The sequence below is a fragment of the Thamnophis elegans genome, chromosome 11 (genome assembly GCF_009769535.1).
Source record: "Thamnophis elegans isolate rThaEle1 chromosome 11, rThaEle1.pri, whole genome shotgun sequence".
Lineage (NCBI taxonomy): Eukaryota > Metazoa > Chordata > Lepidosauria > Squamata > Colubridae > Thamnophis > Thamnophis elegans.
In genome coordinates, this window is record NC_045551.1 from 8,439,579 (window position 1) to 8,454,295 (window position 14,717).

Here is a 14,717-nt window from a genome sequence, read left to right on the forward strand (position 1 = left end):
CCATAGACAACAAAATAGTCAGTTTTGTTTCCAGGGGAAGGCTGTCATGTCTAAAAAAAAATATGGACTCATTTTGTGGGGAGGAAGAGGAAAGATTTATCTACTCTCACTTAAGAGAGGTCCATTTCAGATTGAAGATGGTCCTGAAGGTACCTACGTGCAAGTTTGTAAGTTAAAGCACACAATTTGAATTGCACTTGGAAACTTATTGTAGCCAACCCAAGGCTTGCAATGTAGATGTAATTTGCTGTAGCACTGAGTGCCAACAATTGCAGTTTCTGGGTCCTCTTTAAAGGCAGCCCAAATAGAACATTTGTAAAGCTCCAAATGAATGTTCATAAGAGCATGTTATTTTAGCTAGATTCGACTGCTTCAGCACATAACCAAAAGTGGGCCCACAGCCTCCATCTATAAATCTAGCAGTAGCCAAGAGGAACTCAAAGTCGAGTGCATCTCCTTCTAGAGGCAACTCTAGAGCAAAAAGAGAAATGCAATGAACAAACTTTGTCTTGTCAACTATAATCTATTTCCATCCAATCCCAAACATGTCCCAGGAGTTAGATGAAGACATTAGTGGGATTCCTTGATGAGCCCAGGGTGGCAATATAAATATCAGTATCATCAGCATACAGATGTTACTGCACCACAAACTAATGAATGATCTCTTCCAGGAGTTTCATATAGATGTTGAAAGGGAGAGCCCAATGAACTTTGCTATATCGCATGAGAGCAATCACTGGATTGACCTTTTTTCCTCCCCAATCATTGATTAGAACTATCAGTGCAGGAAAGATAAGAATTTGAAACAATGCTTCCAATCCCACCCCCACCCCGCCTACAAGTAGTCTAGAATACTATAGGTTGATGGTATCAAAGCCTGCTAAGAGACTAAAGGACCAAGAGGTGAGAGGTCATTCACCTAGTTCCCAACAAAGGTAATAAATTAGAATGACTAATGGTATCTTGATCCCATGCCTGGGTTTAAACTGAAACTGAAAGAGTCCCTAGAAGCCACTTCTAAGGCATTTAGCAGCTGAATTCCCACCATTCAACAGTCTTCCTTCAACAGTAAGGATGGGGACAGGACGGTAGCTGTCAAACAGCTGAATCCAAACAGGGATTCTTAAGGAAGCAGTGTGCAACCGCTTCCTAATCCAAAAGAACCCTCCACCCAACCCCACTGAGTTGGGACAGACCAATACAAAAATACACAAGCTTTTTGTATCTTGTGAGGAACCACTTTATATTCAGGCCTTAATGGTCACTAAAGCATCACTTCATAATTCTTGTTCTCTCACCTGTTGTCTGTTGCTCTGGCAGGCAGCACTTAGATGCTTGAACCACAGCATTGCATTCATTCTATTACCAGCTTGAAACTTGTATGAATTCCCTGAATGACAAAATGAGGAATTTTCCATTAAAAACGAAAACCATCTTGTACTTAAACATTAAAAAAAAAAGCCTAGTGGGTGGAATTAAATCATATGCTTCCACTGACGGAATTTATTGATTATTTTCACTTGAATACTGTCAAAATCCCCTAACTTTCTGGAGCAAATCTTGTAGCCATTTCTTTGACCTATCATACAAATATATAGATTTAGCAATGAACACTACAAGTATTTTTAATATATGATAAAATATCTACTCATACAGCCAATCAAGAATTTTCTCTGAGAGAAAAGTACAGAATTTTAAACAAAGGTCCAATGTTTCTTTCATGGAATGAGCCTAGAAGACTTATTTTATTTGTACAATTTTATTTGCAATATAAAGTCATCTCCATCACAAATTATTCACTTATAAGGTAACTTCTCACTTATCTTCCTGGCATATAAAGTTTCTGAGGTGCTATAATAATATTCCAGGCCAGAAGCTCCAGCATTTTTCCATTTTTACCATTTAGGTCACATGACTTATTAAACGAAAAACTAACCTCACATTGCTTGCATTCTGAATTCCTTTCACCACTCTTTTCTATGGGGGACTTAAGATAAATTTTAGTTTTCAAAGGAGGCAATTTGATTAAAACATTGAAATGACTTTCCAGCAAGAGATGAATAAATATCTATTAATGGTTAATGTAATTCTTTTTAGTCCTGTCTTATTCATTAATTAGGGCCTCATTCACAGCTCACTACTACAATTAAACCCTGAAGGGTTTTGTTTTACCCTAATATAACTACAGGAATCCTCGATTTCCAATAAAAAACGGGGCTGAAATTTCCACTGCAATTCATGACAGTTGTAATGGAACGATTTTATGACGATTTTTATGATAGACATTAAGCAAATGAATCACATGGGCATATTTTGCTGAAAAATGGCAACAAAGGACACAAATAATGATCATGTATTTGCACGGTGTTGCAACCGGTTGTACACGTGAGCAGAATGTGAGCTGGATGCCAAGGGTCTGAATTGCAATCATGTGACAGTGGGGGTCAGTTATAAGTGCAAATACATAAGTCATTTTTTTCATAAGCTGTGATAACTTTGAACTATCTAAAAATGAAAATTGAAGACTATAATTGATTTAACAACTAATTTCAGGGAGGCGGTATATTTTGAATGTAACATGACTGTTAAATTTAATTTTCTTTTAACAGTTAATAACAACCACTCATGTCCAATAACAGGGAAGAGGTATACTTTAAATGCCAAATGATTGTTCAAGCTACAAATGAAAAGTCCAGACAATATTCACTGTTCCTCTTCAAAATGGAATTTAGTATTATTAATAAAATGGGTTAATATTGAATTTCAATTTGGAGAAGAGCATTGAATACTTTCTGGACTGATTGGCTGAACGGACTTTGACCATTTGGGGGCAAAATCTGCTAATGTCCAATTTGGACGAAGGAGGAATACTGCAGTGTTTGTTATTTCTAAAGACGATTAAATCTAGAATTTACTACTAGTAACTAATGTTACTGACCTTTTTCAGAATCTGTGAGTAGGAAAAGATCCGGATGATCGGGATCATCAGCCATCATAACCATCCAACCCACTACTGACACACTCTTACTTGGTGTAGATTTGAACTAAGAGTAGGAGTGAGGGGAACATCAATGAAAGGGAAATAAGAACAAAAAGGCTACAGCAATATTTGCATTAAAAATAATGGCTGCAACAAAAAGAACAGAATTGACCTGCTGGCTTTTGTAATGCAAGACACAGATTAAGTAAAATCCCAGAGTTAATGTGGGACTGGACCTTGATCCACAAACAGGGGTGTCACAGAAGCAAGTTTTATGTAAACTATGGAAAACCTTTTTCTCTTTGAATTTCCTTGTGTGGACTGGAAGTTGCTATTTTTCCATGCACAGAAAAACTGAACTGAATTTATAAAACTCCTTCTAGATTCTAGATACGGACCTTTCTGCAACAATTACAGCAGGAGTTTGGAATTAGTTTTAAAAATTGCTACAACTTGCTTGCAGCAAAGCTAAAGGTTAAAACAGAAGAAGCAAATGAACAACATATTTTGAAAATATGAAGTTTATAGAATGGTGGTAGCTCAGTGCTGCAGAAAAGGCAACATTCACACGGAAAGGCTGGAAAAAACCCTTCTGCCCCAAACTATCCCTTTCAGCTAAAAGCAGGAATACAGTACACACATGTTTTCTCTCTGTAGCCTTCAAAGACTTTGCAGCGTAGTAGAAAAGCTGTGTTCCAGATAAAGCCACCCAGTATTTGGTCCAAGAAGCTACCTATATGATTAGAAAATCACAAGATCAATCAATTCAAAATGTATCTTCCATTGTATCTTAATTTTGTATGTATTTAACTCCTATTCATTTTACACATTAACTAAGCACAATGAGACTTTTAGGATATTGTTAGTTGTAATCCACATTATATACTGTCATATAACATTTTGTGCTGTGGTGATGCGGAAGGTTCCCCAACAAATGTAAATCTAACATCCAAGACCCCCAAATTAAAAGATATTTCCTGGACATGAACTACTGTCAGTCTCAGGTATTTTTTAACACCATCCACAGGAAGTACATTGGAGGGGTAGCCACACAGATTATTTGAGTAAATCACGAGATATTTTGCCAGAGTTTGTATTTTATATGCTGTATATCCTGTTTTCCTATCAATTGACTTCTAAATACTTTACAACCTACTGAGGTGTACCTAATTCAAATAGTTGAGCAATCATTGGTGATCTAAACAAAATGAATAATTTAAAATATTTTTGAAACAGGAAAAGCCAATTTTGAATTTTTTTTAAATGATTTATTTAATAACTTACTGTTGGTTTCTTCCCTTCTTTCAACAAAGTTTTTCTTCTAAGAACCCCTTGAATAGTAACAGCTCCTGGATACAAATGAACAGCTAAATCTTCAGATTCTGCAGAACTAAAAAAAAAAGCAAGTGTAAAGTATGGGAAGGTACTGTATTTCAACAGAAATTCTTGAAGCATCACTAATATTATCTGTGGTTTCTGAAACAAAATACTGTACTAACACATTACTTGTTGAATTTAATTATGGAAAGATATCAACCTTTGGAAAGATTATATATTTTACTTGCACAGCACTAATTAACATGCTAAGAAAGACTTTCACTTTAACAATTAATTTATGACTAACTATAACTTTCACTATTATATATGACGACAAAGAGCTACAAATAATTTTAATTGGCAAAAAAACTGGAATTGGCTCCACTTTAAAAATTCCTTTCCTTTAATTTTTAAATGATTCTTTCCAGACTTTTCCAGATCTGCTAAAAATATTGGTGCGTAGTAGTCACTTGAGTTAATGAAAACAAAGTATAAAAAGAAAACAAAGAAAAACAGCAAGAGCTTAATACATGCACAATGCCATACCAAGATATTTGAAAGCAATAACAGAAGCAGCAGGAAAGCAGGGGAGCTGGCCCAGAGCTGTTAAATAAAGCTGTTGTAACATAGGTTGTGTTCTAACAAGTGAGTAGCTGACCAACGTTTAATGACAGGAAATATTTGACTGCACAAGTGTTTGTGTAACTGCATACCAAGCAACTTATGTGCCATAGCCATCACTCTCTAGAGACAGACTAAGAAAGTAAAAAAATTCTGAAACATCTTGGAGAATTTCTTCCATACATCTTTTAACTATTTAGCCCAGGGGTAGTCAACCTTTTTATACCTACCGCCCACTTTTGTATCTCTGTTAGTAGTAAAATTTTCTAACCGCCCACCGGTTCCATATTAATGGTGATTTATAAAGTAGGGAAGTAACTTTACTTTATAAAATTTATAAAGCAGAGTTATAGCAAAACCCTACCGCCCCCCATTAAAGCTGGAACGCCCACTACTGGGAGGTAGGGACCAGGTTGACTACCACTGGTTTAGCCTATAAACTAAGAAAGATGACAAACTGAGCTTTCTCGACTTTCAAAAGTTAACAAATGCTTGTCCACATTACATCAGATTGTAACAGTTATTTGAAGCTAAATTATGGATAGGTGCTGAAGAATGTAAAAAGGCCTTGATGTGAATGTAAGTGCTTCTCATAAAATGGTATTCAAAGAAACTTTAAGGCAAGGAATCTCTATTCTTGCATATCATTGCTAAGAAACCAAAATGAAGGAACCCCCTTTTTATTTTATGATATTATAAGACAGCTCTTTTTTTGTTGCTGAAAGGCAGTTTGGCACAGAGACTCATCTTCAGTGAGACTCATCTTCAGTTTTTGTCTTCTAATACAAACTGCCAAATATATTTTGGAGAGGTATGAGAATAAGCAAGGATGGGGAATGAGAACTGATATTGGGGCACCTGGCCATACCTGTTAGTCCACTTCTTTCTGCCTCTCTGGAAATAATGGGCATCCGATTTATAATTTATATGGCTCAGGATAAAAAGAAAAAGCAACTTCTTAACTCTCACTCAATCTTCAAAGTTCCAATATTACTCTTGCCACCCAATTACTTTCAGTACCATCCAGTATCATAAATGATGCTTTAAAGGTTTTTATTTTTTTTAAAGTAGAGAGTCAAGTGAAACATTTTGGGATTTTTTAAAAAATAACATTACAAAATTAGATATGCAGATTAAAATGAGCAGCCATAGACTGTGAAGATGAGATTAAATTTTAAGATAGAAATCCTGTTTCGATAGAGAATGTTCATTGATGTGGTACGTCAAGAGAGTATCAAGATAGTTAGAAAGAACAGGAGTGTCAGATTAGATCCACTTCACAAATCAGTCACCAACACCAGAGGAAAGTGTCTGGCCCTTGAACACAAGGGACTAGTACCTGCTGCCCTTCATGTGGCTCCAATAGCCATTTCGTGCTAGTCTTGTCACCGGACCAAGAGAATGGTATAATCTGTTCCTGTTGGATTCCATTATAAATGGTATGGGTTACATTTTTCAAATTCATAGTCATCATTTGTTAGAACACTATAATAAGCTTTCCTTTCTGCTACATTGCTACGTCTTGTTCATGTATTTCATGTTTTCAAAATATCTCTTTATTTGAGCAGCACATGTTCTTGGTGTGAACATATGTAACGATAGAATATTCTTCCTGGCATCCTAATGAACGATTAGACAATCAACACCAGCAGTTAAAACAAGACGCTGCTAAAATCCAAGTGATCAGGGCAATGCAATCACCTTAGAATATGAGAACATTCCCTCTTATAGTGGTTTAGCAGTGCATCTTGGCTTTTTCTTCTGAACAAATGTAGGGATTATATGGTTCATACAGGGATGTGTGAATCGCTGATGTGGCATGAGTGCAGAAGGGCTGGATGTGAGAATGGATGCGTGGGGGACTTATTCCAGTGATTTCAACATTCTCTGCTGACTTCCCCATTAACTTTCTGGGGAAGTCAGCAGGGAAGGCTGCAAATGGTAATTATATATGACAGTGGGGTGTTTGGCTATTGTAAGTGCAAATGAGTTGCCATGCACCCAGATTGTGATGATGTGACCACAGGAGTGCTGGGACACCCAGAACTCTGAGGATCGATTGTAACTCCATTCATTCAGAACCGTCATAACTTGGATTTGTCACTGACCAAATGATTGTAAGTCAACAACTACCTCTATTTATGTGCTTTTCTGGTGAGACTGGTGTATCAGGGCAACCTGGTGTACCCAAATATGGGACGGAGCATATTCTTCCTGGCATCCTAATGAATGATTAGACGGCTTTCGCCTTTCAGTCCCAATCCAGGAACCTTCGCAGGCACAGTCTATTTTGTGTTAAATTTAAATTTACCTTTATTTCTTTGTCGGTAAATTTATACCTCTATTTATATTGATGGAACTATTGTTCTATTCATATTACTGAGCAAAATGCATTAAGTTAGTGGCCTGAAAACACATAATATAAGACAGGGAAGAAAAAGAATATGCAGTTCATCCTGCAGAAAGAAAACTTTTAGTGTTATAAAATCAACTATGATTTTACTAGCTTGTTATGTCTACTAGTACTTCACTTGTACTGAACTGGGAACTGCATAAGCACCTCAGAACATTAGTGGTGCTTTATCAAATGATCAATGCATTTCACCTGAAAGCTGCTGCAATGATATACTGCACAAAATAAAAGTAATTTTACAAAAACAGTAGTAAATTTAGAGCATGTTTTTATATAAGTCAAACATATATGTTCACTAAGACAGAAATAGCAATAGCAATAGCAGTAGACTTATATACCGCTTCATAGGCCTTTCAGGCCTCTCTAAGCGGTTTACAGAGAGTCAGCATATTGCCCCCAACAATCTGGGTCCTCATTTTACCCACCTCGGAAGGATGGAAGGCTGAGTCAACCCTGAGCCGGTGAGATTTGAACCGCTGACCTGCTGATCTAGCAGTAGCCTGCAGTGCTGCATTTAACCACTGCGCCACCTTGGCTCTTGAAAAAAAAAAATGGTCTACTGTTCTAAATTGGTCAGCCTTGCTGTTCTAGGAGTAACTCAGGACAACTGTCAATTGGGTTTTACTCCAAGCCTATACTGTAAATAGGAGCTTTAGCTTTGGGAAGCTTATTTCAACATTCTTCAAACTAATTGTAAGTCAATGATGAACCACTTATATAAGGTGCATATGTTCCAGTGGTGGGTTTCAAAATTTTTAGAACCTATTCTGTAGGTGTGGCCTGTTTTGTGGGAGTGGCTTGGTGGTCATGTGACTGGGTGGGTGTGGCTTGGTGGGCGTGTGTCCGGGTGGATGTGGCTAACTTGGAAAATGTGGTGAAACTCACTTAACAATGCTCTTGCTTAGCAACTAAAATTTTGGGCTCAATTGTGGTCATAGGTTCTCTTTCTTTTTCTTTCTTTCTTTCTTTCTTTCTTTCTTTCTTTCTTTCTTTCTTTCTTTCTTTCTTTCCTCTCTTTCCTTCCTTTCTTCCTTTTGTCTCTCTCCCTCTTTCTTTCTTTCTTTCTTTCTTTCTTCTCTCTTTCCCATTTCCTGTTTCTTTATTTTTTCTTTCTCTTTCTATCTTTGTCTCTCTCTTTTTTCTCTCCCTCTCCCTCCCTCCATTCCTTCCTTCCTTCCTTCCTTCCTTCCTTCCTTCCTTCCTTCCTTCCTTCCTTCCGTGTATCTCTTCCTTTCCTGTGTGTATCTCTCCCCCTTCCTTCCTTCCTTCCTTCCTTCCTTCCTTCCTTCCTTTCTTTGGAACAGGTTCCAAAAGGTACGCTAAATTTCACGAACCGATTCTGGCGTACCAGTGCAAACCAGGAGAAACCCACCCCTGATATGTTCCCTCTGAGCAAATGTTTGAGCAAAATAGGATTCTGGGACCACTGCTAAAATATTAGTGATAATACACTCTCCAGAAAACTTGCATGATTGAACTATTTTAGCAATTACTTTTTCTTACATTTATAATCCATGTGTAGGAAAAGCAGAGCCTTGATTAAAAAGCACTATACCAGGAATATTTAGCACGCTTTCCTATGTAGAAATGTAAAACTGTCATATGTTAAATACACATTTGAACAAATATAAAATATATTGACTTCTCTTACCTTTCAAATGCTGGCCAAGAAGTTTCTTCACTAAGCTCTGAACCATCACTGCTACCTAAAATTGGAATAAGTGAATCATTTTAAAAACACTGTAATTCTATGATTTGCCAGGTCTGAAAATGTTTCAAAAAAACCTTGTATAAATTACCCATAATAAAACTGACTCAATTGGAATGACATTAGTTTAAAAAGAAAACACCTTATTTCTGGGAGTTTTGTTTATGAGATTATTTTAACTATAGATACTAGTTTTTATGTTCAATTTCTCTTTCCCTGCTTAATTGTTAGAACTTGCTTAAATTTGAATAGTTTAATTGCAGAATATAATTTAATTGCATTATATTAAATGAATACATATATAGCACTTGTTCTTCGTTTAATACATTTGTGCCTCTTCTTTCATTATGTTTCTGTGTCTGTATGCATAAAAGAAATGAAGTAGAACAATAACAATTTAGCACCATCTTCTGGAATTAGCCAACCAAACACAGGAAAAACCTCTAAAAAAAACAGTGCCACCATCTCCCTTTTCTGAGAGGATGGCCCAGAAGGATAGCATGAAATTCCTCGCAGTGGAATGAGTGAGATGATATTGGTGAACATCCTGTTCTGAAAGGGAGCAGGTTGTCTTAAAAAATGCTGCTGGGTTACATTCAGCATGTAGATAAGGGAGACAAAAGACTTCAACTTTGCCACCTGAATCACCTGAATGTGTGAATTAACTTAGGTTTGTACTAGGATTCAGTCACTCAATATTGTTCTTTCTCCAGCTGCGTCTTTTCTACTGGTTCATCACCCTAAGTTCTTCAGTGTTTTAAAAAGCAGCACCAAATCTACATGTAAGGGCAGACAGCTATGATGCAATCTATCTATGGCATTGAATGTCCTATTAAACAAATGTGTAACCAGTGACTTAGATGAACTGTTTACCAGATCCCTGTGAAATTTCCCAGGAGCCTCTGAATACCCATAGGTAGATGCTGGGGTAAACCAAGTTAATGAGTCCTTCCCAGTGCAGGAAGAAAAAGCTATACGTAACTGTTGTGGCCCGGCAGGAGCCGTTGGAGCTGCCGCCAGACTCCGACAGTGAGCGGTCTTATGAGTCGGCCCTGGAAGAGGTGGAGGACCCTGGACAGAGTTCCGACTCCGAGCAGGGCGAGGAGAGACTGGTTGGCCACCAGGTAGCGCCTGAGCCTTGGATCAGTGTGGAGGAGACAAGAGTGAGTGATCCAGAAAACACCTGTGAGTTGTTCCGGGATGCACGCCGTTGAAGGGATATTCGGCGTCAAGAACAACGGTGTAATTACAAGAGGTGATTACGCTCAGCTGATGCTCATTAAGATCCTCTCCTGATTATAAAAGAGACTGCTTGTGCCACGCCTTTCTGCAGAAGTCAACGTTAAGGACTAGCAAGAAACAAACTTGGCAGGCTGGATTGCTGCCAAGTTTTGTAAGACTTGCTGCCAGAGTGCTTATCTCTTTGTTTATGTGGCTTGCAGCCAACGAGAGTCTGGACTGATTAAAAGAAACCTTCTCATTTACGTTGGTTTCGGCTTTCGTTCCTGGATGGAGGAGGGGGGTCAGAACAGATAACTCTGTAGCAATCAGAAAGTGATCAGTCCTTGACATAAGATGAGTTCAACATCTTCACCCTTTCATATCACATTGAATTTGTGTTGAAACAAAAACTAGATCTAATGTGTGTCCTTTCATGTCCTTGAAAATGTTGCTTTGTTCACGTTTGTAACAAAGATCTCTACAAGTATCTGAAAGACCCTGGCCAAATGAAAATTAGCAGCCTAGCTAAGCCATGCTAAGTCAATTTGTAAGTAAGTAAGTCAATGGACTGATATTTATGCCAAGTTATGATCAATGGACCTGTCAGTTGATGGCCATATTTTAGTTAACTTTCACTGCAAAGGATGCTGGGAATTCCTTTCCCACTTGCTTTTTCTAATCATTTTTATTCCCTTTCCATGCTCTTTATGTGGGTGTGGAAAATGTAGACCTAACCCAGAGGCTGTTTTTGCATGAGACTTTTACAGAACTTTATACTAGATATTAAAAAGGTAGTACATCTTGAGTAATTTTACAACATGGGAGGTTTGAATCCCAAAATCATCAGGTCACTAACTCAGTTTGTAATGTGCACATCTGTGGATAAGGCCTATGCATGACCCTTAAATAATATGGAGGAGAGGTTGCATATAAATATAATGAAAAAAAATACAAGTTTGAATTTCAAGACACTTTTTTTTACTGATTGAAATAAAATCTCACCTATTGAAATTCCGCTAGAAAGGGTGGAGCTCTCTGCCTGTCCCCGTAATGGAGCATGCGGTTCCATGACACTATCATCTAAAAGATGCCTTGGTCCTGCATTTGGGAATGTTGCACTTTTAAATTCTGCTGTGTTCATTTTATGAATGAAACTAGAAAAATAGTGAAATACATAATAAGATTGATCACATGTTTAAAGCATTAAATATAACATAGCACCAAAAGTGTATTTAATAATAGATCAGACCTCAATAACCAAATCCAAAAGAAAAGACAAAATAAATAAAGGCAAAAAGAGTTTAAAATGTTAAATGTTAACAAGAATATGTAATTTTATATAGATATGAAAAATAGGCATAGACGAGTTACATTTAATATTTTTGTACTAAAATTCTGCAATGCCTACTGATTTTGTCTTTCTATGTATATGTACATTATACTTTTATAAAGAATGGGCAAATATTTATGAACATGGACAATTAAAGAATGGATTCCAACATTACACTTAGAAGTGGACATGGAAGAATGAAAATGTTATTAGGAAATTATATATGATACCAATGTTTAAGTATTGATTTTTCTTTACCACAAACAGTCTAAATAGAGATTGCCAACCACATTCACAATCATAAAATGATTTGCAAGCAAGAAGCTTTGTACTTTGCAATTTAATTCCTAAATTTTTGGAACAAATGATTAAATATGAAGATTAACTGTATTCCCCCCCCCCTTTTTTTTTCTTTTGCACAAGGCAAGAGGATGATCAGTAGTAAGGTGGAGGGATTTAGTGACTGCTGCACCATTGGAAGACCTGAAGGACCAAATTAGAGACAGATCATTTTGGAGAAAATCTATCCCTGTGTTTGCTAACTGACATTGACTTGATGGGCCATAATTAATCAATGTATGAACAATTGGGTTCAGGATATAAATCAATCGGAAACTATGGCTCGTCAGTTCAATGATTATAACTATGGTTTAACAAAACATTATGAACAGATATGAGCATTTTGTTGCCTTATACCTAATTAGTTTTGTTTCCTAAAAACAGAAAGGAGCTGTTTAGACCATTGAGTTAACTTGCTAATCAAAATTTCGTATTCAAAATTCTAACGATATACAGAAGTATAAAGCAAAGGAAATTAAAACAAAACAGAAAAATATTCTAACCAAATAAGTAATATTACTTTATGATGGTAGTAATTATGTATAGCTCAAGTTGGCATATTGCATTGTTAGACTTTTCTCTGTTCTTGTCGGTTTCTCTGTTGGGGTTCCAACAATGCCATGATTGCATTGCCTGTCTGCAAATCTGAGTTTGGCTTGTTTAATAAATTATTTAATAATCCTGAATTATCATGATGTACAAATTCAGCCACTACTTTATCTATAAGATAAAGAAGTATATACATATACTATGTATATGTATATGTATATATGTGTGTCTGTGTGTGTGTCTGTGTGTGTGTCTGTGTGTGTCTGTGTGTGTGTCTGTGTGTGTGTCTGTGTGTTGTATTTGTGCTGATAAATAAATAAAGGGAGACTAGTATAGATCTATTTCAAGCTATTTAGCTCTCATCAGCTAGCCATACCCTTACTGGGATTCGAACCTGGGCTGAATAATTGGGGCATACCAGGGGTTGTGACACTATCTCTCTCTCTCTCTCTCTCTCTCTCTCTGCATACATACATACATACATACATACATACATGTTGTATTTGTGCTGATAAATAAATAAAGGGAGACTAGTAAAAATCTAATAGATCTATATCTATATCTATCTATCTATCTATCTATCTATCTATCTATCTATCTATCTATCTATCTATCTATCTAATCTTTACTTATATTTATCTTGTATTTACCTATTAAAGAAGGTATCCATATAGTAAGCTATATACAACCTAGTACATGCAATGCATGAAAAGTCAATTGTTTAAAGAAGATACTTAGTTCATATACATGGATTTTTAAACAACAATAATTCAGAGTATCATGGATTTAAATAACAGAAGAAACTGAATCTCAAATAAAATGCTAACTTGTATCCCAAACTGTGACATTTTCTATGCCCATGAGGCATCAGGTTTCTAGGCGATGGAGGAGTTGGTGGTAGCAATGCTCCTTCCCCAGTAGCATTCTTTCGCACTGTTTGGGGAGAAACACCCACTTCAGGGCCTGGAAAAAAATAAATAAAAAGAGTAGAGCAAAGAACAAGTTCATTATTATAATTCTTCAAAATCTTCAAAATAGTTTTGGAAGTGCATATACAGATTTTACCTATTTCCCTCTCTTTTTAGTTTATTTAAAAGTTTGCTTAAATTAGGTTTTCTATTTAACAGATTTTATGGTTATTAAAAGTCCAGAAAATAGGAATACTGGGGAGTAGAATCAGAACATTTTATTGTTGAATACTTACCAACTAAATCTTCACGAGATGCAGTGGCACGTGGGGTACTGGTCCCAGGTTCTATTTTTAATGAAAGTCTGTGTTAAGGGAAAAAAAAACATTTTGCTAATAGCAAATCCAGACTTCTACAACTTACTTTCATTTTCTAGGATTTCCTACTAGGAATCCATCAATAAATCATTTGAACCAGATTGGTTGGGGCTAAGGTGTTGACTAGAAACAAGGAGAGTGACTTCTAGACCTCCCTTAATCATGAAAGCTTCTGGATGACCTTCGGCAGTCTCTCTATCTCAGCCCCATACATATCTTAGGGTTGTTATTGTGGGGAAAGTAGAGGGTAGGAGTGTTAGGTATGTTATCCACCTTGAGTTACACACATACATACAAGAAAAGGTAAGATAAAAATATAATAATTAGCTTCTCAGACTGGCACCAAATCATGAGTTTGGTGGAGTATAAAAGAGTAACCAATATAATTTGATAGATTTAAATTTTAAAAACTCATTTTTTAAAAATAGGTAAAATACAAAATGCCTATTTTTCATTTTAAAAAAATACACGTGAAGTGCCATTTAAAAACACTGTGATTTCCTGGAAACTTTCTCCCACACTGAATAATAATTTAAAGAAAAGAACAAAACAATTGGACGTATAACTGCCACATGACAATTAGTCTTAGTTTTTAAAAAATCCAGTATGGATTTATATGATGTATACCAAATACCGTAGTTAATAACAGAATAATTGCGAGGGAAGATGATTAAGAATAGGGGTATATAACAAACAATTCATAATAGTTTAAGATTGTCTTCGATCCTGAACAACTATTGATTCTTATTCATCTGTTATATTTATATCCCACTTTCTTGTAGGAACTCAAAGGACTTAAATGGAAATCTCCTCAAAAATCCTATATTGCAGATTGGGTGGAGAGAATTACTGCTCACCCAGTGAATTTCAATTGATGAGTTTCCTCCTTCCTAGTTCAATGACTAAACTACTACAGGGGTTTATGTTTGTTATTTTTTTCATTGATTCACTTTT

The 14,717-nt window shown here is 36.3% G+C and overlaps 1 protein-coding gene across 4 annotated transcripts in view; it reads right to left on the bottom strand.

Annotated features, from left to right (window-relative positions):
• LOC116514685 (ras-specific guanine nucleotide-releasing factor RalGPS2) overlaps positions 1-14,717 on the bottom strand; it is an 83,964-nt gene that overhangs the window by 6,827 nt on the left and 62,420 nt on the right. For 2 of the 4 annotated variants that reach the window (XM_032226330.1, XM_032226332.1), the window contains 9 exons: positions 13,683-13,750; positions 13,306-13,441; positions 11,263-11,414; positions 8,983-9,037; positions 6,258-6,335; positions 4,265-4,370; positions 3,621-3,713; positions 2,939-3,044; positions 1,299-1,390 (listed from right to left, as the gene is read on the bottom strand). In XM_032226330.1, the coding sequence (XP_032082221.1) occupies positions 1,299-1,390; positions 2,939-3,044; positions 3,621-3,713; positions 4,265-4,370; positions 6,258-6,335; positions 8,983-9,037; positions 11,263-11,414; positions 13,306-13,441; positions 13,683-13,750 (886 nt within the window). The remainder of the gene's footprint in view (positions 1-1,298; positions 1,391-2,938; positions 3,045-3,620; positions 3,714-4,264; positions 4,371-6,257; positions 6,336-8,982; positions 9,038-11,262; positions 11,415-13,305; positions 13,442-13,682; positions 13,751-14,717) is intronic. The other 2 variants (XM_032226333.1, XM_032226334.1) reach the window with 1 other exon arrangement.